This window comes from Elephas maximus, chromosome 12 (assembly GCF_024166365.1).
Source record: "Elephas maximus indicus isolate mEleMax1 chromosome 12, mEleMax1 primary haplotype, whole genome shotgun sequence".
In the NCBI taxonomy this organism is placed as follows: Eukaryota; Metazoa; Chordata; class Mammalia; order Proboscidea; family Elephantidae; genus Elephas; species Elephas maximus.
In genome coordinates this window covers 78,639,694-78,661,562 of record NC_064830.1, presented here as the reverse complement: position 1 = coordinate 78,661,562, position 21,869 = coordinate 78,639,694, and the positions used below count along the sequence as shown (strand labels likewise).

The 21,869-nt window shown below is 38.9% G+C and overlaps 1 protein-coding gene across 2 annotated transcripts in view; it reads left to right on the top strand.

The window, feature by feature from the left end:
- SMG1 (SMG1 nonsense mediated mRNA decay associated PI3K related kinase) overlaps positions 1 to 21,869 on the top strand; it is a 97,499-nt gene that overhangs the window by 63,992 nt on the left and 11,638 nt on the right. For both annotated transcript variants that reach the window (XM_049902687.1, XM_049902688.1), the window contains 25 exons: positions 418 to 666; positions 1,011 to 1,310; positions 2,727 to 2,871; positions 2,989 to 3,127; positions 4,157 to 4,387; positions 4,493 to 4,670; positions 5,197 to 5,358; positions 5,904 to 6,121; positions 6,439 to 6,593; positions 7,015 to 7,237; positions 9,304 to 9,550; positions 9,992 to 10,221; positions 11,394 to 11,642; positions 12,079 to 12,217; positions 12,305 to 12,414; positions 12,540 to 12,758; positions 13,376 to 13,566; positions 14,281 to 14,453; positions 14,601 to 14,880; positions 15,332 to 15,604; positions 15,826 to 16,060; positions 16,378 to 16,604; positions 18,271 to 18,421; positions 18,521 to 18,710; positions 19,083 to 19,552. In XM_049902687.1, coding sequence (XP_049758644.1) covers positions 418 to 666; positions 1,011 to 1,310; positions 2,727 to 2,871; positions 2,989 to 3,127; positions 4,157 to 4,387; positions 4,493 to 4,670; positions 5,197 to 5,358; positions 5,904 to 6,121; positions 6,439 to 6,593; positions 7,015 to 7,237; positions 9,304 to 9,550; positions 9,992 to 10,221; positions 11,394 to 11,642; positions 12,079 to 12,217; positions 12,305 to 12,414; positions 12,540 to 12,758; positions 13,376 to 13,566; positions 14,281 to 14,453; positions 14,601 to 14,880; positions 15,332 to 15,604; positions 15,826 to 16,060; positions 16,378 to 16,604; positions 18,271 to 18,421; positions 18,521 to 18,710; positions 19,083 to 19,552 — 5,384 coding nt within the window. The remainder of the gene's footprint in view (positions 1 to 417; positions 667 to 1,010; positions 1,311 to 2,726; positions 2,872 to 2,988; positions 3,128 to 4,156; positions 4,388 to 4,492; positions 4,671 to 5,196; positions 5,359 to 5,903; positions 6,122 to 6,438; positions 6,594 to 7,014; positions 7,238 to 9,303; positions 9,551 to 9,991; positions 10,222 to 11,393; positions 11,643 to 12,078; positions 12,218 to 12,304; positions 12,415 to 12,539; positions 12,759 to 13,375; positions 13,567 to 14,280; positions 14,454 to 14,600; positions 14,881 to 15,331; positions 15,605 to 15,825; positions 16,061 to 16,377; positions 16,605 to 18,270; positions 18,422 to 18,520; positions 18,711 to 19,082; positions 19,553 to 21,869) is intronic.

Here is a 21,869-nt window from a genome sequence, read left to right as displayed (position 1 = left end):
GGGTAGTGGAAGAGAAGGAGACTGAGAAGGATTCATCAGAAAGGCAGGAGGAGAACCAGGAGAGAATGACACGGTGGAAGGGCAGAGGGTACTTACAGAAGAAGGTGGAATGGTCTAGCCTTAGCATCGTTCCTACCCTTTAGGCACTTTACTAAAAAGATTCAGAAACTAAAAACTCAGTTTCTTACTGTGAATGAGTTTTACTCTTCTCTACTTCATTGTATACATTTATTCAACGTTTATTTATTGTATGCCAAGCAATAGAATAGCTGCCAGAGATTCCATGAGGAAAATATGAGTTACCTCTTCAGGGGGGTGGTGGGAAGGGGGAGTTAGTTGGGAAGAAATTTTTGGCTACATCTCTGTGCAATCTGGGTAACAAAATCAGGGACTAATAAAATGTTTTCTTCTCTGCAGAGCAAACAGTTCCGATTAGAAGTCACCTCATGGAATTAGGCCTAACAGCAGCAAAATTTGCTAGAAAACGGGGGAATGTGTCACTTGCAACAAGACTGCTGGCACAGTGTAGTGAGGTCCAGCTGGGAAAGACCACCACTGCTCAGGATTTAGTCCAGCACTTTAAAAAACTATCAACTCAGGGGCAAGTGGATGAAAAATGGGGGCCTGAACTCGATATTGAAAAAACCAAATTGCTATATACAGCAGGTTAGTAAAATGAATTATGGTTAATACATAACCAATAAGAAAAATCACAGGCATGAATATTTCTGGTTATGGTGCAAGGCAATAGTAGAAAAGTTGCTTATTTTCAGCTGTTGGAGAACATTTGAGTCCTGAATAATAAATTATTTGTAATTGACTTATAATTCATTGCTTTTTAAAGAAGTAGTTTTGTTAACAATGTATCAGAGTAAGAAATGTTTTCGGATACTGTTGTTTATCACTGAATTTGCGTGCTTTTAAAAGTTCATTATTTTACAGTGGGGTAATATCAGTCTTGCTTTTAAGGGTTATAAGTGCTGTTTTTTTTTTTTTTTTGTTTTATACAGGTCAGTCAGCACATGCAATGGAAATGTTGAGTTCTTGTGCCATATCTTTCTGCAAGTCTGCCAAAGCGGAGTATGCAGTTGCTAAGTCAATTCTGACACTGGCTAAATGGATCCAGGCAGAATGGAAAGAAATTTCAGGGCAGCTGAAACAGGTTTACAGAGCTCAGCAACAACAGAACTTCACAGGTCTTTCTACTTTGTCTAAAAACATACTCACTTTAATAGAACTGCCGACGCTTAATACAGTGGATGTTAATACAATGGAAGAAGTCTATCCTCGGATTGAGAGCGAATCTACAGGTTGGTTTTCTTTTATTAGCTTTAATATGTTAATTTTAGAAGTTATTTTTCCCCCCCTTTTTAAAGTTTACAAGTTATGCTGGCTATGCTTTGCCACAAAGACTGTCTATGAAAATTTAGTATATCGTGGAAGTCACTGAACTCTTTTTGCAGGCCATATTTCCAGCCTTCCAGATTCAAGTTGCTTTTATGGAGTTAGAATGTTTTTGCTGGTAATAAGGTCCTGCCTCAGAGATCTAAAAATTTCAAGTCACACTACAAGAAGCCGCAGAGATAGAAAGTAGTAGACTGTGCTCCCCTCTACTGGTGGAGCATGGCAATTACAGAATGATTCAAGTTTTTGCACATTCTGACACTCCTACTAGTAACAGAAAGTGTCAGTCAGAGATCATACAGTTGATGAGGAAGATTTTACCATAACATTTTAGATTTAAATATATTTCTACCGTAACCCTGATATGGGTTAGTATTCACTGATATTAATGTATTTTTCTAACTATTTGATTTTTTTGTATTTTTTGAGACATTCTGTATCTAGAACTTATGATTTTATACTGAATGTAGTATATGAATACTGAATTTATGTGAACCAGGTGAGTGTCTCCTTACCTCCACTAAAACTGGTTTCAGTCACTTCCACTTTACAAGTGAGATGAAAAAATCATTGAACACTTTGTACTTGCAAATGTCCCTTATAATTGGGATGTCTTGTATACCTATGCATTTTCTCTGCTGACAAATATGGTAGTTACTTCATTCAATGAAGGTTTGAATGCCTCTTATGGCAGGCATTGTTGTCCTATTTTTAAAGATTGGGACGTAATTAACCTTTTTTTAAACATGGGAAAATACGTTAATTTTGTTGTGAAGCCTAGGGTTTTAATTACACCTTGTAAAATAATGTATGTACTGTAGGGTCTTGATATTCATAAGGGATATGTCTTGATCATTATAAATCTTCCATTGGCAAATAGCACTATCACAGGCAGTTTGTTTACCTCTAAACTGGGGGTAAAGATATTTACTTCATGTATCTCTGTGATTGAATAAGATTTTATACTTATCAGCTATGTGTTATTTTTGCCAAAATGTTTAATCTGAATCTAATCATGAGGAAATAGCCAGTCAAATCCAGAATGCAAGATATTCTGCAACACATCTCATACCTGAGCTGTTTATAAAGGTCAGTGTCGTGAAAGACATGGATGTGTTTGACTGGGTGATAATCTAAGCTTATTTGAGAAGGTAAATATAATTAAAATTTGTGCCTTACCAAAATTTTATACTGTAACATCATGGAACTTACTGATTGCTTGCAGTTAGTAAAAACCTGCAATATTAATGAAATTGCCATCAGAGATTTGTGAATATAACATTGCTGAGATCCTTTATTATTTTTTTCCTCCACCATGGCAGTGCATATTGGAGTTGGAGAACCTGACTTCATTCTGGGACAGTTGTATCACCTGTCTTCAGTACAGGCACCTGAAGTAGCCAAATCTTGGGCAGCCTTGGCTAGCTGGGCTTATAGATGGGGCAGAAAGGTGGTTGACAATGCCAGGTATGTGTGTGTAAATGTGTAATTTATCTGATGCATTGCAAAACAGAGATTTAAAATGTCTGATGATATGGTAAAATTTTGGTAGCAGAAATAATGATGATTTGTTTATTTTTATAGTCAGGGAGAAGGTGTTCGTCTGCTGCCTAGAGAAAAATCTGAAGTTCAAAATCTGCTTCCAGACACTATAACTGATGAAGAAAAGGAGAGGATATATGGTATCCTTGGACAGGCTGTATGTCGGCCAGCGGGAATTCAGGCAAGGAAAACATGATACAGTGTTTGGAGGGAAATAGTGTCAAGATCACAGTTTTAACCCAGTGATCTCGAGGAAATTGATCACATGTACTTGATTAAATGTTGAATGGAGTTTGGGCAATTATTGTTCAAAAAAAATTTTTTTTGAGTTTTAAGATGAAAGCAAGTTGTAGTATTTTTCTAAGGAGATTAATTCCTTGAGAAATCACTTTGTTTCCCTAGGGTCCTGTTAAAGATAGGTCAAATTTATTTTATCTTAATTAAATTTTTTCTTTTAATTGCTATTGTGATCAGAAGTTAGATTCTCAACCCTGGCTTAGCTGTAAGTTAGAAGTACCTTGGGAGCTTTTAAAATATGCTGGTGCCTAAGCCTTATCTGAGATGTTCTGGATGGGGCCTCTGTGTGTGTACACATACACATTTAAGTTTGCTAGGTGATTCTGTTATACAGCCAGAGTGGAAAACCCAGTGGATTAGATGATCTGTCCGACTCACATACAGCCCCCTCCTGCCCCAAAGCTCTGTCAATTCTAGAATGCTATAACTATGGAGCATTTAATTCCAGCCTTCAAAAACCATGGGTGTTACTTGCTGAGGTAAACTGTATTGAATCAATTCTTGTTCTGGATCACAGCGTATGTCAGTTTCTGCCAAAAATGGTGTTATTGTACATGCACTGTACTGTTAAAGGGTGAGGTCTGCTATACTGTATTCTGTGTACATTCAGCTTCAAACTTCAGCAGATTATGTTTAAATTTCTGCTGGCAGAATATTATAAGTTGGAGGCATTTAAACTACAAAAAAACCCCTCAAAACCATCTTTAATCTTTGCTAAATGCTTATATCTGTCTGCATTGGCTACATTAGTAAATGTATCATAAGGAGACACATACTAGCATGAAATAGCATTAACAACACTAAATGTGGGATAACTTGGTCTTTCATAAACGAGAAAAATGCTTTCATGTGACAGTAAAACCACGTAGCTTTATCCCTGTTCAGTTTGTGTTAAAGATGGCATTTTCTTCAGGATGAAGACATAACGCTTCAGATAACAGAAAGTGAAGACAACGAGGAAGATGATATGGTTGATGTTATCTGGCGCCAGTTAATTTCAAGCTGCCCATGGCTCTCAGAACTTGACGAAAGTGCAACAGAAGGAGTTATTAAAGTATGGAGGAAAGTTGTAGATCGAATCTTCAGCCTGTATAAACTGTCTTGCAGCGCGTATTTTACTTTCCTTAAACTCAACGCTGGCCAGGTAGATAGCACGTTGTGCTGTTTAAAAAAAAATTTTACTTGGGATTTCTTTCCCAGTAGACCACAATCAGTATTCCAAATTGTGATTTCTCGTTTCTTCCCTTAGGTTCCTTTAGACGAAGATGACCCCAGGCTACATTTAAGTAATAGAGCGGAGCAGAGCACTGATGATGTGATTGTGATGGCAACACTACGATTGCTGCGGCTGCTTGTTAAGCACGCTGGCGAGTTGAGGCAGTTCCTGGAGCGTGGCTTGGAAAGAACACCTACCGCTCCGTGGAGAGGTGAAAGTCTAAACCAGATGTTTCAGTAGAAATTATTTCTGGACAGGATCTATAAAATCATAAGAATGTGCTGAAGAATAGCCCCATTAGTTCATAGAGTACCCTAGACTGCTTGTTAGACCAGTAAGACCTTTTCTCCCACTTTTTGAGGAACAAGAGGTGAAAAGGCAGCAGCTTTTTACATTAAAGAAAAAAAAAAAAATTGGAACAGGTACTGAAAATAATTTCCAAAAAAGGTTATATACCCTTTTTAAAAATTGCCTATAATTTGCCGCCTTTTACAGGCATTCAAAGAAAATACATTTCTCTAGAGCATTTTTGATTTGCTCTGGATATTGATTACGGCCCTGTACCTGAATCAAACTTGTAAATCAGGAACTATTGTGTATGGTACCTTGTTTTTATAGGGAGAAATTTGAGGTCCTTAGGACTCATGTGGATGCTGACGCACATCAAGTTTTACCCTTTTGCACCTACTGTTTGAGCAGTTTTAATAACTTTAAGCATCTTTCTTCTTATCCTGAAGGAATTATTCCACAGCTTTTCTCACGCTTAAACCACCCTGAAGTGTATGTGCGCCAAAGTATTTGCAACCTTCTCTGCCGTGTGGCTCAGGACTCTCCACATCTCATATTGTATCCTGCAATAGTGGGTACCATATCTCTTAGTAGTGAATCCCAGGCTTCAGGTATGGAATATTAAAATACTGATACTTTACTTATAAGTTGTCATACAAATAATTTTTGTTAGGTAGTGTTTTTTGTACTTCATGTCAGTTGTTTGTAATTTTTTTTGATAGAAATAATTGACCTTTATTGAATGAGTAGCTGCTTTCTTTACCTTTTATCTTCAGTCCTTACAATAACCCCCTAAGGCTTGGAGAGATTGAATAACTCCCCCAGCTTCACTGAGCTGAGTAAATGGCAGATAAGGATTGAAACCTCATGTATATGTGGCTCCAACTCCTGGACTCTGGCTGGTAGAACACTTTGTTATAGACACATTATCTTTTTCACGTTTCTCTTCCATTGCCTTATATCAACAAATAAAATAGTCAGCTCAACTTGTAAAAATGCAGAATGTTCACAATCTTTGGTGAATTTAATGCACGGAAGGCAAGCTAGTTACACGAGTACTTCAGGAGTGGAATAGATTATCGTTCTCCCTAACACAGCGTGTTCACCTGGGAGAAACAGTCCAAGTATACCTTATTCTTCTTCCCTTTTGTTATAGGAAATAAGTTCTCTTCTGCAATCCCAACTTTGCTTGGCAATATTCAAGGAGAAGAATTACTAGTTTCTGAATGTGAGGGTGGAAGTCCTCCTGCTTCTCAGGATAGCAGTAAGGATGAGCCAAAAAGTGGACTAAATGAAGACCAAGCCATGATGCAGGATTGCTACAGCAAAATTGTAGATAAGCTGTCCTCTGCAAACCCTACTATGGTGCTACAGGTAAAAGAACCCAAAAAACTAGAAACCTTATCTTTTTTTTTTTAAACTTTATATGTTTAAAACAATTTTTATTGTAACTCTCTTTCCCCCAGAAAAGCCTCCCACAAAAACTGTTACAGAAATGACATTTGAGGAACAAAATTTTGGAATAATCAATATTGGTTTTACAAACCTGTATTGATAGAATCACTGATTCCAGGGTTCTGTGACTGTAGAGTGAACAGGATGCACACACCTAACTTGTAATGCCCAGTGTGTGCAGCACGGTGCTGTGTTAGAGCTGTAGCTGAGCCCATGTGGCTGTGCTGTGTATGCAGGTTCAGATGCTCGTGGCTGAGCTGCGCCGGGTCACGGTTCTCTGGGACGAGCTCTGGTTGGGAGTTCTGTTACAGCAACACATGTATGTCCTGAGACGAATTCAGCAGCTTGAAGATGAGGTGAAGAGGGTCCAGAACAACAACACCTTACGCAAGTATGTTTTCATACATCTCTACTCAGAAAATGAAGCTGTTGCTTTTCTGTGCCTGATTTTTTACAGTGCTAAGTGAAGAGCTCTGGTGGCGCAGTGGTTAAGCGCTTGGCTGCTAAAGGTTGGTGGTTCGAACCCACCAGCAGTCTGCTTCCGTAAAGATTTACAATCTTGGAAACCTTCTGGGATGATGCTATTCTGTCCTATAGGGTTGCTATGAGTCAGAATCCACTCGACTGCCAGTGGGTTTTTTTGGTTGATGTTAGTAAGTTACTTTGCTGATTCTTTGTTACTTTAGACTTATTCTTTGATACCGTTTACTTATACTTGATACATTTAACATGTTGTGTGTGTGTGTGTGTGTGTGTGTGTAAGACTCTTTAATGTAAGATAAGCTTCTGAATAAAAACGTCTCCCTGGCCAGAGAAGAGAAAATCGCGATCATGCGGGAGAAGCACACAGCTTTGATGAAGCCCATTGTGTTTGCTTTGGAGCATGTGAGGAGCATCACGGCGGCCCCTGCGGAAACACCCCACGAAAAATGGTTTCAGGACAACTATGGTGATGCAATTGAAAATGCCCTAGAAAAGTTGAAGACACCGTCAAACCCTGCAAAGCCAGGAAGCAGCTGGATTCCATTTAAAGAGGTACAGAAAAATCTCACTAATGCTTCTAAAATGGAAAATTTCCTACAAGGTACAAAGTTGAAATAGGTGGACTTTCCTTACTGGAGACATAAGAGAAGGTTCCGGAAGCCCATGGAAGGCAGCCCATGACCAGTTGGTTACAAGCAATGCAGAGAAAGGTGTTGTCTTCATTTTGAGAACTTTTAAGAGGAGCAGTGGGAGAGTGAGTGGGTGGCAAATGGTGTACTCTCTCGTGAGTGAAGGAAGGTTCACTTTAAGAAATTAGCCAAGGAAGGGGCTCTGGCCTTGAGCTAAATGTTGATCTGCGGGAGATTAAGTATTTCTGCTGTTCTTCTTTTAAAAGATTAAGAAATTTAGTCTTGTGCTTATATAATTTTTCTTGGCGGGGGGGGCAGTATTCAATATTTCTAGCAGACAAAAAACATAACAAAATTAATTTTTACAAATACTTTGTTTTGAAATTAATTTTACTTACAGATGATTCATGTATTTAAATATTTGAAAAATCAGTACCGTTTTTGTTTTGTTCCCTGTAATTCTATATTCCCTTTGGTTTTGTCTGTTACAGCAGTATCCCATTAGTTGGGAGAGCCAATATTTACTACCCTGCAGTTTTTTCTTTTCCTGATTCCTTAATCCCTTACCTTTATTGCTCCCAACTGGTTTTTTTTTAATGAACTTTAGAAATGAGAAAACTATTAGAAGACACAATATAGAAAAAAAAATGTACAGCAAACTTTAACTATCACAGATGCAAACTGCTAAATTCAAAGCAACTAGCTAGAAGCACAAGACAGTGAACAGAAAGGATAAAGTTGATCTTGTGTGCTCAGCCCAAATTCCAGCTTCTTTGTAGGCTAACACCAGTTTCTTGCTTCTTTGCCTGTGCTGCTTCTCAGTAAATCACCCAAGAAAGCCAGAGGAGGAGACAGGAGGAATACTTTTTAAAGCCTGTGTGTGTGTGTGTGTGTGTCTGCGCGTGTGTATATATATGAAATAAATAATAGAGAAAAAATTTTATGATGGTTGTGTCATTTTAAAGAATAATTAAAAAATTATAAAGAATATCTGTATCCCTTGCCTTGTAGCTATAGTAGAGCTAAAAAAGAAAACAGAAATTGAACTAGCTAAACAAACAAAACTTTTTGGAAGCCCCGTATGTCCTTCCGTAGCCATTCCTTCTCCTCAGCTGCTGTTGGGAATTAATCATTACCTACTTAAAAAAAAAAAAAAGTAGTAGTTAGGACTTTATGTATGTATCTTAAATGATAATATTGTTTAGTTTCTGCCTGTTTTTGAACTTCCTATAAATGAGCTATCCTCTGTGTGTGTTTTCTTACTAACATATTTTTTTTGAATAGTATTATGTTTTTTAATGATTCTCCCACATTTTGTGTGAAGCTGAAAGTACTACAGTTTATCCATTCTCAGTGGATATTTGGGATGTTTCTAGTTGTTCCTTTTATGAACAAAGCTTCTCGAGGATTGCTTTACAATTTTCACATGAAAGCAGAGCCCAGAGTTCATTGATTGAAGGGCCGATTATTTTAACTCTCTTCTGAACGAGATTTCTAAATCCACTTAAGAGTAGATTGAGCCTTGTTTTTTCTTGTAATTTCATGTTAATAACTTTTCAAGTCGCTTCCTAAGGGTGTCCACTATCAGCCAACAACTGGCCGTATATTTTGCCCTATTGCAAGGGATGAATTGACTTGTTTTGGCATTGTTCAGGCATAGCTTAGCAGTGGGGAATATTAATTTGATAAAAGCCCAAAATTTGGTGATCACAGCAATGATTTCCTTCCTCCTATGGTATTTTCGTTGCTTGTTTGGATGGAGGAGGAGGGAGGGATCTTAACAAGCAGAAAGAAATCACTAGAGCTCATCACCATACTGTGTTTTCTCTTTCCCCTCATGACCCAAATATGTGATATTCATAAATATATGAACTAGACCAAAAGGTGTTTTTTGGTCTTTCGGTTTACTTTTATGCCAGATTGAACGTGGAATAAAATTAAGTGTTCTAGTAATAATGTAAACTTACTTTTCCCATCTTATAAATATAGATAATGCTGAGTTTACAACAGAGAGCACAGAAACGTGCAAGTTACATCTTGCGTCTTGAAGAAATCAGTCCATGGCTGGCTGCCATGACTAACACTGAAATTGCTCTTCCTGGAGAAGTCTCAGCCAGAGACACTGTCACAATCCACAGTGTGGGTGGAACCATCACTATCTTGCCTACTAAGACCAAGCCAAAGAAACTTCTCTTTTTAGGATCCGATGGGAAGAGCTATCCTTATCTTTTCAAAGGTAGAATTTAAAACTTTCCCTGTCTTTAAGAAGATCCTTAGTCTGTTTATTAATGCTTTGTGTGTCTGTGTGTGGCAGGCGGGGTAGTTTCAGATGAATTTCTGTATGTCATGAATAGCCTGAGGTGGCCTATATATCTCCCATGTGATTTTGAATGGCAGTGGTTGGAGGGTATGTGTAGAAAGACTTTCTGTTCCTCCCCTCCCTTTGCCTGTGAGCTTGTAGAAGCAGAATAATTAAGAACCAATTAATAATGCTGGTCTCTAGTACTCATACCTTATCACTGAATAGAATGTTCTGTAATGCTGTCAATGTGTTTCAATGACAATCAGTGTTATTGCTGCTTTCAAGACACCGAAAGTGTTGCACTCCCAACCCCACCCCATCCTGTTCCACCCCACTTGGTCACCTGCTTTAGCTAATTTAACTTTGTTTTCTTAGGCCTGGAGGATTTACATCTGGATGAGAGAATAATGCAATTTCTGTCAATTGTGAATACCATGTTTGCCACGATTAATCGCCAGGAAACACCCCGTTTCCATGCTCGACACTATTCTGTAACACCCCTAGGAACCAGATCAGGATTAATCCAGTGGGTGGATGGAGCCACACCCTTATTTGGTCTTTATAAACGATGGCAGCAGCGGGAAGCTGCCCTGCAAGCACAAAAGGTTTGTTAAAATTAAATACGCATGTATTTTTATTTGAATGTTCTTAAACATACATGTTTTAGCCTATTCTCTGTTGTTATATGTGAACTATTTCTAGGCTTACTACACTTATACACGTTTATCAGGGTTAAAGAAGGAAAAAAGTCTTGAGGTATCTAAGAAAGTGTTCTTGAGCCACATTTTATAAAAACAAAGTTTTATGAGGCGGAAGTGCTGGCATCAGCTTAAACTTACTCTAGGTGCATACGGGGGAGAGGGTGGTTGTTAATCGCGTAGTAACTTGATATTTCACATCGTAATGCTTTTATCAGGCTTACCAGGGTCTTTTAAATTAAATTTGTAAATAAGAAACATCTTTGAATTTAGAGTTCATCACCATAGCATCCTGTGTATATGGGAAATGTAGACTTTGATCTAGACTAGGAGCTTAATCTAGAATTCATTTAGCCAAATATCTGGGTGCTAAATATATGTCAGGGACGGTGCTAAGCATATAAAGATAAGTCTTACACAGTTTCGGCCTCCATATCCACGCCTGGCCTAAGATAGGGCAGGTGTGCAAGGAGCAAGAGTTTGAATGGAATCAAGTTTTAAAAGTGGGCTTAGGGACTGAATTGTACACTTAAAAAAATAGTTAAAAAAGCAAAATTTATGTTACATATATTTTACCCCCCCACCAAAAAAAAAAAAAAGTAGGCATAGGAGACTACAAAACAATTATTGAAGGATGAATTAGAGGTAAGAATTGGAGAACAGCTATCAAAATTTTTATGTAAAGGATTTCTGAATATCTGTTGTGAATTTTATATTGATAAATCATATGAGGGAAGAATGTAAAGTGTCCACATAGATGAATTATGATAATTTAAAAGTGGAATGATACGTTACAAAGAATAATGTAACTTGGGTGTTGAATTTTGACTTGAAACTTCAAAATTTAACATTAGACCAGTTTTTCAATCAAGTAGTGGTACTTAATTAAAAGAAAGATATATCGATTATAAGAAAGATGATGTCCAGAAGAATTGGCTATTTGGTGGTTGACATTTAGCTGGGTAGGTAGAGAATGCTACTGAAAAAATCAGTTTTTAAAATACTACTTTCAATGAGAAATAATCTCTGTCCTTATTTAAATAAACTTTACCTTAAAAAAAAAAACATATCTTTTAAAGGCCCAAGATTCCTACCAAACTCCTCAGAATCCTGGAATTGTACCCCGTCCTAGCGAACTTTATTATAGTAAAATTGGTCCTGCTTTGAAAGCAGTTGGACTTAGTCTGGATGTGTCCCGTCGGGATTGGCCTCTTCATGTGATGAAGGCAGTGTTAGAGGAGTTAATGGAGGCCACGCCCCCGAATCTCCTTGCTAAAGAGCTGTGGTCCTCTTGTACAACGCCTGATGAGTGGTGGAGAGTTACACAGGTAAGTGTTTTATTTTGGACTTAGTATTTCTTTGCCTGCTGCCTGTCTTGACCATTCCCCGCCCCCCTTCCCACCTCCCTGTGGACTTGTCTTAAAAACACAAAGCCATGGCAGTGTATGGGAGCAGGATGGTTATGGGCGAAATGAAAAGGAAAATAAAAAAAATCAGAAAGGGAAAAATCTAGGGAAGCTGAAGAAAAATTTTTTTTTTTTTAATTTAAATCCAGCATTCTGGTAAAGGCAAACTGGGGCCAGGAGCACAATGTCGTATGCAGCTGCTTGGTGCAGAGCCTGCCTGGCCACATGCTGCCACCCTGAGGAGTCCTTTCTGTTTGTTTTTAAATTAGGAAGCTGGCCTTCTTAGTTTCAGGGCATCAAGTCCATGGAGAACAAAGTTTGTCAGCGGTGTTTAACTTGCTCCTCCTCCCTTTTTTAGTCTTATGCACGATCTACTGCAGTCATGTCTATGGTCGGATACATAATTGGCCTTGGAGATAGACATCTGGATAATGTTCTCATAGATATGACAACAGGAGAAGTTGTTCACATAGATTACAATGTTTGCTTTGAGAAAGGTAAGATTTTAGTGGATTTTGATATGTATATACAGGTCAAATGTTTTTTAGTGTAAGGGCAAAAATATAACCATTTGTCTTTTTAAGGTAAAAGCCTTAGAGTTCCTGAGAAAGTCCCTTTTCGAATGACGCAAAACATTGAAACAGCACTGGGTGTAACTGGAGTAGAAGGTGTTTTTAGGCTTTCTTGTGAGCAGGTATGCTCTTTTCTGTTATACCTCTTAGTGTACCTATTAAATTAACAAAATCTGTGGGATTGAAAAAATGCATCTTAATGAAGAAACTTAAGGCACAACTTACTTAAAAATTCTTCTCAAAATAGGTTCTACACATTATGCGGCGTGGCAGAGAGACTCTGCTGACACTGCTGGAGGCGTTTGTGTATGACCCCCTGGTGGACTGGACAGCTGGAGGCGAGGCAGGATTTGCTGGTGCTGTCTATGGTGGAGGTGGCCAGCAGGCTGAGAGCAAGCAGAGCAAGAGGGAGATGGAACGCGAGATCACCCGCAGCCTCTTCTCTTCCAGAGTAGCCGAAATTAAGGTGAAGTCAAGGATGTAATAATAACTCATTGTCGTCTTTTTGTTATTAAACACAAGCATAGAGAAGTTGAGTGATACTCTCTAACATGACATTTTTGCCAGACTGTAATGTGTGATATTGACAGGGCAGTGACATATGCCAATTCAGTAGTCTTTTTAGTAGAACATGCTCCTGTACAAAGACACATGCGGTCTCACACGTACTCCTAGGAGGTGTGCTCATGATTTGAAAAGACTAACTTTTTAAGTGTGTAATTATGTAGTTAGCAGTGACTGTTGTAAGTGTTCTTTAACTGGATACCTCCCCCTCCTGGATTTTAAGTATCCTGGTAGCCAGCGATGCTAATCTTGGTCAGCGTGGTGGTGTGGTAACTACATGGTGTTATGAAATCGAGTCTGTCAATTCGTGGTTATATGAACTTGGACGAGGTAGTTAACTTCTGAATATCTTTGTCTGTAAAATGAGGGTGACGCCATCGACCCTTCAAGGTTTTTTTTTGTTGAGGATTAAATAGAATAATACGTGTGGAATGCCCTTGTAATGTGATCTTTCTAACAGGCATCTTCATATGTTACAGTTGACCCTGTAAGAATCTTCCTAATAATACCTTTTTACAGGTGAACTGGTTTAAGAACAGGGATGAGATGCTGGTTGTGTTGCCCAAGCTGGACAGCAGCTTAGATGAATACCTAAGCTTGCAGGAGCAACTGACAGATGTGGAAAAACTACAGGGCAAACTGCTGGAGGAAATAGAGTTTCTAGAAGGAGCCGAAGAGGTGGATCATCCTTCTCACACTCTACAACACAGGTTTAAAACAGTGTTGGATTTTTATTATTACAAATAATTTATTAAAAATTATACCATTAGGGAGACCTTATGTTTGTGTAAATACTGCTGACTTGGATAAGAATTATTGCAACACTTGCTTAAGTAATAAAAGTTCTCCTAAGGACTGTAATTTCAGAGTATTAATAAATAATTCATTTAAATTTTCTGCTTTATTTGAGTGCTTGGTGACCGAGAGATAGGTGGTTACAACACTGAACTTCGATTCAGAAAACCAGGATTTTGGCTTTCTCTCTATAGTTTGTATTCATTTGTACAACGGCAGCTGTTTCATCTCCTTTGCCAAGGTTTTTTTTTTTTTTTTTTTAAGCATTAAATGAAATACGGTGATATAAGCGAATGACCTTTGTACAGAGCGGGTGTTCAGTAAAGATTAGTTGAATATGCAAGTGCCAGACATTGCATGGGCTTTTAGACGACAAAATCTATAAAGCATCAGTCTTTTACCTTCAAGGAACTCAAAGCCTGCCTGGTGTGTTAAGAGTTTTGTTTAAAATGCTGTGGGCATAGTTGATAGAACTGTGGAGTCGGGAAAAACCAGAGAAATCAGGGACGTTTCAACAAAGAATGTGTCAGGTAGACCAAGTATGAGCAAAGAGTCGGGATCGTAAAAGTGCATAGAAGAAAGAACAGCAAGTGACCCTTTTATCCCCTCCCCCCCGCCCCCGCCATTAGGTATTCTGAACACACACAGCTACAGACTCAGCAAAGAGCTGTTCAGGAAGCAATCCAGGTGAAGTTGAATGAATTTGAACAGTGGATAACACATTATCAAGCTGCATTCAATAATTTAGAAGCAACACAGCTTGCAAGTTTGCTTCAGGAGATAAGCACCCAAATGGATCTTGGTATGGATTGACTTATTTTAGATACACGTATGAGCATGTGAGTTTTGTAGGTGTGTGTTTATGTGTGGTGTTCTGGTTTGTGCTCCCTTTCAATGACGGCTGACTTGAAATGGTTTCACTGTGATTAATACTGTCTTTTACCCAAAGGTCCCCCAAGCTATGTGCCAGCGACAGCGTTTCTGCAGAATGCTGGTCAGGCCCACTTGATTAGCCAGTGTGAGCAACTGGAGGGGGAGGTTGGCAGTTTTCTACAGCAGAGGCGTTCAGTCCTCCGCGGCTGCCTGGAACAGCTGCATCACTATGCAACCGTAGCCCTGCAGTATCCCAAGGCCATATTCCAGAAACATCGCATTGAGCAGTGGAAGACCTGGATGGAAGAGCTCATCTGTAACACCACTGTAGAGCGCTGTCAGGAGCTCTATAGGAAGTGAGTCATAGCACTTCATTTTTTCACTTTTCCTTGGGACGGGAAGCAGAGTGACTGTTAACTTCTAAAACTGCATTTGTATTTTATTTTTCTGAAAGGATTGATGGTATTTGAATGCAGTGATCTTTGTCGTGGTTTTAAGAGGACCCGAGCTCACATTTTCCCTTATACAACAGTGTGTTTTTCCTAATTAAAATGTATCCCAGCATAAGAGCAGTGGGATTAGCGAAAGGAGAGCTGGAAGCAAACATTGATTCTGTTACTCCCTAATGAGTCATCCTTAGGAAGTTGCTTAAGCTCTCGAGACTTTCTTTCCTATAAAATGAATAATGATTCCTACTCTTCAAGGTTTGAGGATCAAATGCAATATTCTCTCATTTTGTAAAGTGTGAACTTTCTTCACAAGCAGGGGGTGGTTATGTTATACATATGTACCCCTTTATTTTTATAGATATGAAATGCAGTATGCTCCCCAGCCACCCCCAACAGTGTGTCAGTTCATCACCGCCACTGAAATGACCCTGCAGCGGTATGCTGCAGATATAAACAGCAGGCTTATTAGACAGGTGGAACGCTTGAAACAAGAAGCTGTCACTGTGCCAGTTTGTGAAGATCAGCTGAAAGAAATTGAACGCTGCATTAAAGTTTTTCTTCATGAGAATGGAGAAGAAGGCTCTTTGAGTCTAGCAAGTGTTATTATTTCTGCCCTTTGTACCCTTACAAGGTGAGTCGGCTAGCCTCATTTTGAGACTGTTACATTGTCTTAAAAACATCTGTGCTTGTTGACATTTCATGTGTCCTGTGTTTCTTCTTGAGCTCTTGCCCATGTTACAGCTACTTTATTTCTTTTCTGATGTGGAGGTGTCCTCTTTCGTGGGCGCTTTGGCTTATTTGGTTTCAAAGTAGTGGTCTACTTGTTGACTGTGCCCGTGTTTACTTCATTAGGCGTAACCTGATGATGGAAGGGGCGGCTTCGAGTGCTGGGGAGCAGCTGGTGGATCTGACCTCTCGCGACGGGGCCTGGTTCTTGGAAGAGCTCTGCAGTATGAGTGGAAATGTCACCTGCCTAGTTCAGCTGCTAAAGCAGTGCCGCCTCGTGCCACAGGACCTGGACATACCTAACCCTGCGGAAGCATCCGAGGCCGTTCACTTGGCCAATGGAGTCTACACCTCACTTCAGGTGGACACTTGAAATGAGCTTAAATTTTATATTTGTGTTCAATATTGAACACTATGTTTCTCATCTCTTTGGGTCAGAAAAGCGGTTTGACCTCCCCCTTTGAATGAATACAGATGAGTGTGAGGTCTGTAGCCATAATGCAGTTAGGATTGCAGAAGTTTGTTCTTAATATATGGCATCAAGTCTCCAGATGTGTGACTTACTACACTTCTCATAAATTTTTTTCTGTGATAATGACACTTCATTCTCTGTGTTATCTAAATTATTGTTTATCTAAACTCAGAAAACATTACAGTCTATTTCTCACATGTTTATAGGAGTTGAATTCAAATTTCCGGCAAATCATATTTCCAGAAGCGCTCAGATGTTTAATGAAAGGGGAATACACGTTAGAAAGTATGCTTCATGAACTGGACACTCTTATTGAACAGACGACTGATGGTGTTCCCCTGCAGACTCTGGTTGAATCTCTTCAAGCCTATTTGAGAAATGCAGCTATGGGACTTGAAGAAGAAACACACGCTCATTACATTGATGTTGCCAGGCAAGTGAACTCTAGCTATGTTGTGTCTCCTTGTGGAAGAGATGGGGAAGCCAGCTAACAGGATTCTAGCTGATTATACTGGAAGATTACTTTTTTAATTTTTATAGCAAGTACAATTATTTATGAATGCTTACATACATTACCTTAAAAAAATTTTCATTGCGAAATGAATCTAGATTTGTAGGAAGTTACACGGGGAGGTCCTGTGCACCCTTCACCCTCTCCTTCCCGTAACTGTAGTACAGTAGCAACACTGTGAAATTGGCATTGGTACAATCCATGGAGCGTACTCAACATTCACCGCTTATATATGCACTGGTGTGCGTGTGTGTATATGTATAGTCCTATACAGTTTTATCATATGTGTACGTTTATCATTTTAGTGCTGTGGTTACAGATACACACACAATGGAGTGTGCTGTTTTTTAAAGCCAAACCTGTAGAGGTCGGGCAGTTCCTCCAGACATTCGTTATACCCATAGCTAAGCTCTCGGCCCCTTTGTCCCTAAAGGACCTGAAGAAGTTAGGTGCTAAATCTATACACCTATCTTTCTCACTAAACTGCAGCCCTGGAGGCACAATGGTTAAGAGCTCGACTGCTGATTGAAAGGTTGGTGATTCAAACCTACCCAGCAAGCTCCATGGGAGGAAGACCTAGTGTAAAGATGACAGCCTAGATAGAAAGCCTGTGGGGCAGTTCTGTTCTGCCACATGGGGTCCCTGTGAGTCTAAAATCAACTCAGTGGTACTTAACATCATCATCTGATCCAGGCTTCCCTTAAGCTTATATGTAGGAACATTTCCTTTCATTTATGCTTTGGGTGACAAACTTCATCCCCGGTTTTATGGCAGCCTGTTTGTAGCTTGTTTCAGAAACTTTTTTTTTTGATGAGCTTAAGGAAAATTTTATATCATTTTGCAGCTCTTTTTTCATTAGGAATTTCTCTGATAGCTTAGTTTTTTTATTCTCTTGACAACTCCTAATGGTTCCATAGCTATTTGAAATGATTTCTGTGTGGTGTGTGTGATAAAGTTAAAGTTCTAGTTAACATTATTTTTACTGTTAGTAATTGTAGGAACCAGGCAGTTGTATTTTTGTTTTTTATATTAAATGTTTAGAATAGCACTTGGGTATTTCAACACTGTAAGTCTCATGTTAGTGATAATGTGAGGGATGTATCTTTGAAGACCTCATATGCAAAATGTGCATAGTTCAAAACTGAGCCTGCCAAAACTGGCAGGTACTTCAGTTTACTGTCCATGCTTGGCTTACCCTGTGGCAGTAGTGTGAACACACTTGGCAATTTGCTAGGCCTACCAGCTTTAGAATTGTGTGATTCCTGACATTTTAATGTTGGGAGCTCATACCATTTCACATTCTGTGCATAAAGTGAGGCTTTAATATTTTATGTAGTGCTTTTTAAAACTGATGTAATTGAAGTTTGCATAAAACGTAATCACATGAATAATTGCAGATACTGAGCTAGAACCATTGGCTTTAGAGTGTGATTGACATTAAATACCATTGTATTAAGAATACTTCTTCCTTCATGTCAAAAGGCTTCCTAGACTTTACATGCCAGCTGGGAAACTTGCTGATCTTTTTTTCTCCTGAAAGTGCATTACTCCTCAGTGTGGGTTTTAATTCTGTTTTCTTTTCCCCTAGAATACTGCATGCTCAGTATGGTGAGTTAATCCAACCAAGGAATGGTTCAGTTGATGAAACACCAAAAATGTCAGCTGGCCAGATGCTTTTGGTAGCGTTTGATGGCATGTTTGCCCAAGTTGAAACTGCTTTTGGCTTATTAGTTGAAAAGGTAAATATTCACTTGGTACGAGTAATGCAGGTGACATAAGATAGTTGTTCCGTGTGTGAAGAGTAGTGAAATAAACTTTATTTTCTTTTATTTACGTAGTTAAACAAGATGGAGATTCCTATAGCTTGGCGAAAGATTGACATTATAAGGGAAGCCAGGAGTACCCAAGTCAATTTTTTTGATGATGATAATCACCGGCAGGTGCTAGAAGAGATTTTCTTTCTAAAGAGACTGCAGACAATTAAGGAGTTCTTCAGGCTCTGTGGTACTTTTTCAAAAACATTGTCAGGTAATACTCCGTATTTCAACATGCTGGATTCAGTTGCGTAGTACTTCGGAAGGTGGCAGAGTGGAGCAGGCTTGATTTAATTGTACATTTATAAAACCTTAATTTAAATACAGTGAAACCTGTGAAGCTGGAACTCAGTGGTACTGCCTTGTTTTTCTGGGTCTTGTGAGTTTTCCGCCTTTGACGGGGTGTGGTCTTACCACTTTTCTGTCGCTCATTTTGGTGGAAAATATTTGAGTTTTCCTTCTCTGACAGGTTTCCGCTTTATACAGGTTCCAGCTTTCACAGGTTTTACAGTACTTTTAAATGAGCAGCATTATTACTGTATTTTCATTTTGCATAACAGACTTTAAGAATATTTTCCTTTTTTAGGATCAAGCTCACTTGAAGATCAAAATACTGTAAATGGACCTGTACAGATTGTCAATGTGAAAACCTTGTTTAGAAACTCTTGTTTTAGTGAAGACCAAATGGCCAAACCTATCAAGGCCTTCACAGCTGATTTTGTGAGGCAGCTTTTAATTGGACTGCCAAACCAAGCCCTGGGGCTCACACTTTGCAGTTTTATCAGTGCTCTGGGAGTAGACATCATCGCGCAAGTAGAGGCAAAGGACTTTGGTGCTGAAAGCAAAGTTTCCGTGGACGATCTGTGTAAGAAAGCGGTGGAGCAAAACATCCAGGTCGGGAAGTTCTCTCAGTTGGTCATGAACAGGGCAACGGTGTTAGCGAGCTCTTACGACACTGCCTGGAAGAAGCACGACCTGGTGCGAAGGCTGGAAACCAGCATTTCTTCCTGTAAGACAAGCCTGCAGCGCGTTCAGCTGCATATTGCCATGTTTCAGGTAAGTGCTTTTCATTATAATGTATTTTGTCTCAATGTAGGAAATTTGAAAAACTGGAGGAATTAATATAAACAATATAGAGAAATGTTTAACATGCCTGCAGTTGTGCCGACCTAGAGTGGACCTGTCTTTAGCACTTTGATGTTTTCTTTCCAGTTTTTTCTTTTACATGGTTTAGATTATTCTGTGTTTACAGCTTTGTGTCTTTTGAATTGGTTTCCATCAAGATTGTGTGGTTAGCATACCCGTGTCATTAAGTATTCTTTGTAAATACAGTTTTTAGTGGTTGACTAGTTCATTGTGTGGATGGGCTTCCTGTAGGGCATTTAATTAAGGTTATTTCTGAAGTGAGCCTACTTCCCTGTTACTGTAATGATGTGATGAAAACTTTGTATATAAATCTGTCTTCATTTTGGAATTATTTTTAGAAATCTGCTTTTGTCCTTACTCCTTGGTGGTGCAGTGGTTAAGCACTAGGCTGCTAACTGAAAGGTCAGTGGTTCAAACATACCAGGCACTCCATGGGAGAAAGATGTGGCAGTTTGCTCCTGTGAAGATTACAGCCTTAGAAACCCTATGGGGAAGTTCTACTCTGTCCTATGGGGTCACTCTGAGTCAGAATCAATTTGACAGCAGTGGGTTTTTTTCTCTTTTTTTAATGAGACAGAATCGACTTGACAGCAGTGGGTTTGGTTTGGTTTTTTTATGACAGTATAGGCTTTAGGGTGAGATGGATTTGGATTCAAATTAGACTTTGAGCTTAATTTCCTTAAGCTCTGATTTTCTTATATGTAGAATGGGAATAATCTCTCTCTCAAAGGATAATGACTGAGGGCTGAATATGATGTCCTATGTAAGACACTGTGCACAATAGAAATTTGTTCTTATTCAAATATAAATAAACTCTAGAATTGTCAGTGGCTTCAAATATGTTCTAACACATGGAGAAATATTTGGAGAACTAAATTTCTAGGGATTGTTTTACAGTGGTTACTTTGTATCATTTATATTGAAGCTGCTACCCTGGTGGTGCAGTGGTTAAATGCTACAGCTGTTAACCAAAAGATCAGCAGTTCGAATCCATCAGCTGCTGTTTGTAAACCCTATGGGGCAGTTCTACTCTTTGTCTTATAGGGTCACTATGTGTTGGAACCGACTCATTGGCAACGGGGGCTTTTTTTTTTTTTTTTTTTTTAACACTATAGTGGAATTGGTGGTTTCAGTTCAGTGCATGGAACCAGCGTTTTTCTTTCTCTTTGGACTTTTATCAGTAGCTATGTTCTTAGCTCATAAGCTTAAAAAAAAAATGGAGTCGAACTTCTAAAATTGCGTTTACTATGTATTAGTCCTGCTTATATAGTACATTGATTTTTTTGTGTGTATTTTATTCCTTCTTAAAAAAGTTAATACTGTAAAGTTTTATTATTTTATATGTTTCAAAGTTTGTTGTTAAGTGCTGTTGAGTCGGTTCCAACTCATAGCAACCCTGCGTACAACAGAATGAAACACTGCCAGGTCCTGCGCCATGCCCACAATCGTTGTTAGCTTGAGCCCATTGTTGCAACCACTGTGTCAATCCATCTTGTTGAAGGTCTTCCTCTTTTTCGTTGACCCTGTACTTTACCAAGCATGATGTCCTTCTCCAGGGACTGATCTTTCTTGACAACATGTCCAAAGTATGTAAGACGCAGTCTCACCATCCTTGCTTCTAAGGAGCATTCTGGTTGTACTTATTCCAAGACAGATTTGTTCATTCTTTTGGCAGTCCATGGTATATTCAGTATGCTTTGCCAACACCACAGTTCAAAGGGGTCAGTTCTTCTTCAGTGTTCTTATTCATTGTCCAGCTTTTACATGCCTATGCTGTGATTGAAAGTACTATATGGATTGGGTCAGGCACACCTTAGTCTTTAAGGTGACAGATTTGCTTTTCAACACTTTAAACAGGTCTTTTGCAGCAGATTTTGCAAGGTTTACTTCCTTAGAAATCGGCAACTTTAGGGGAAACATTGTAAAAATCTTTTCAGTTTGCTGAGTTTTTCTATTAGCGTCAGTGGTTTTCTTGTGGAGTCTCTAGGGTCAGAATTACTTTTTAAATGTTGCGTTATCACTGATCCTAGAAATGTATCAGCTATTCTCTACCTCAGGAAATTTCTTACCTGGTTGTGATTCTTTTGTTTCTTATATTACTCTTCCCACCCCTCACCCCCATTGCTGTTGCTGGCTGTTGTTTTTCCTCTCCCCCAGTGCTAACTTACACTTCCTCTCCCCTATTTATCTAGAGGCTTTTTTCCTGCTAATTTTCTTGCATTTCTTT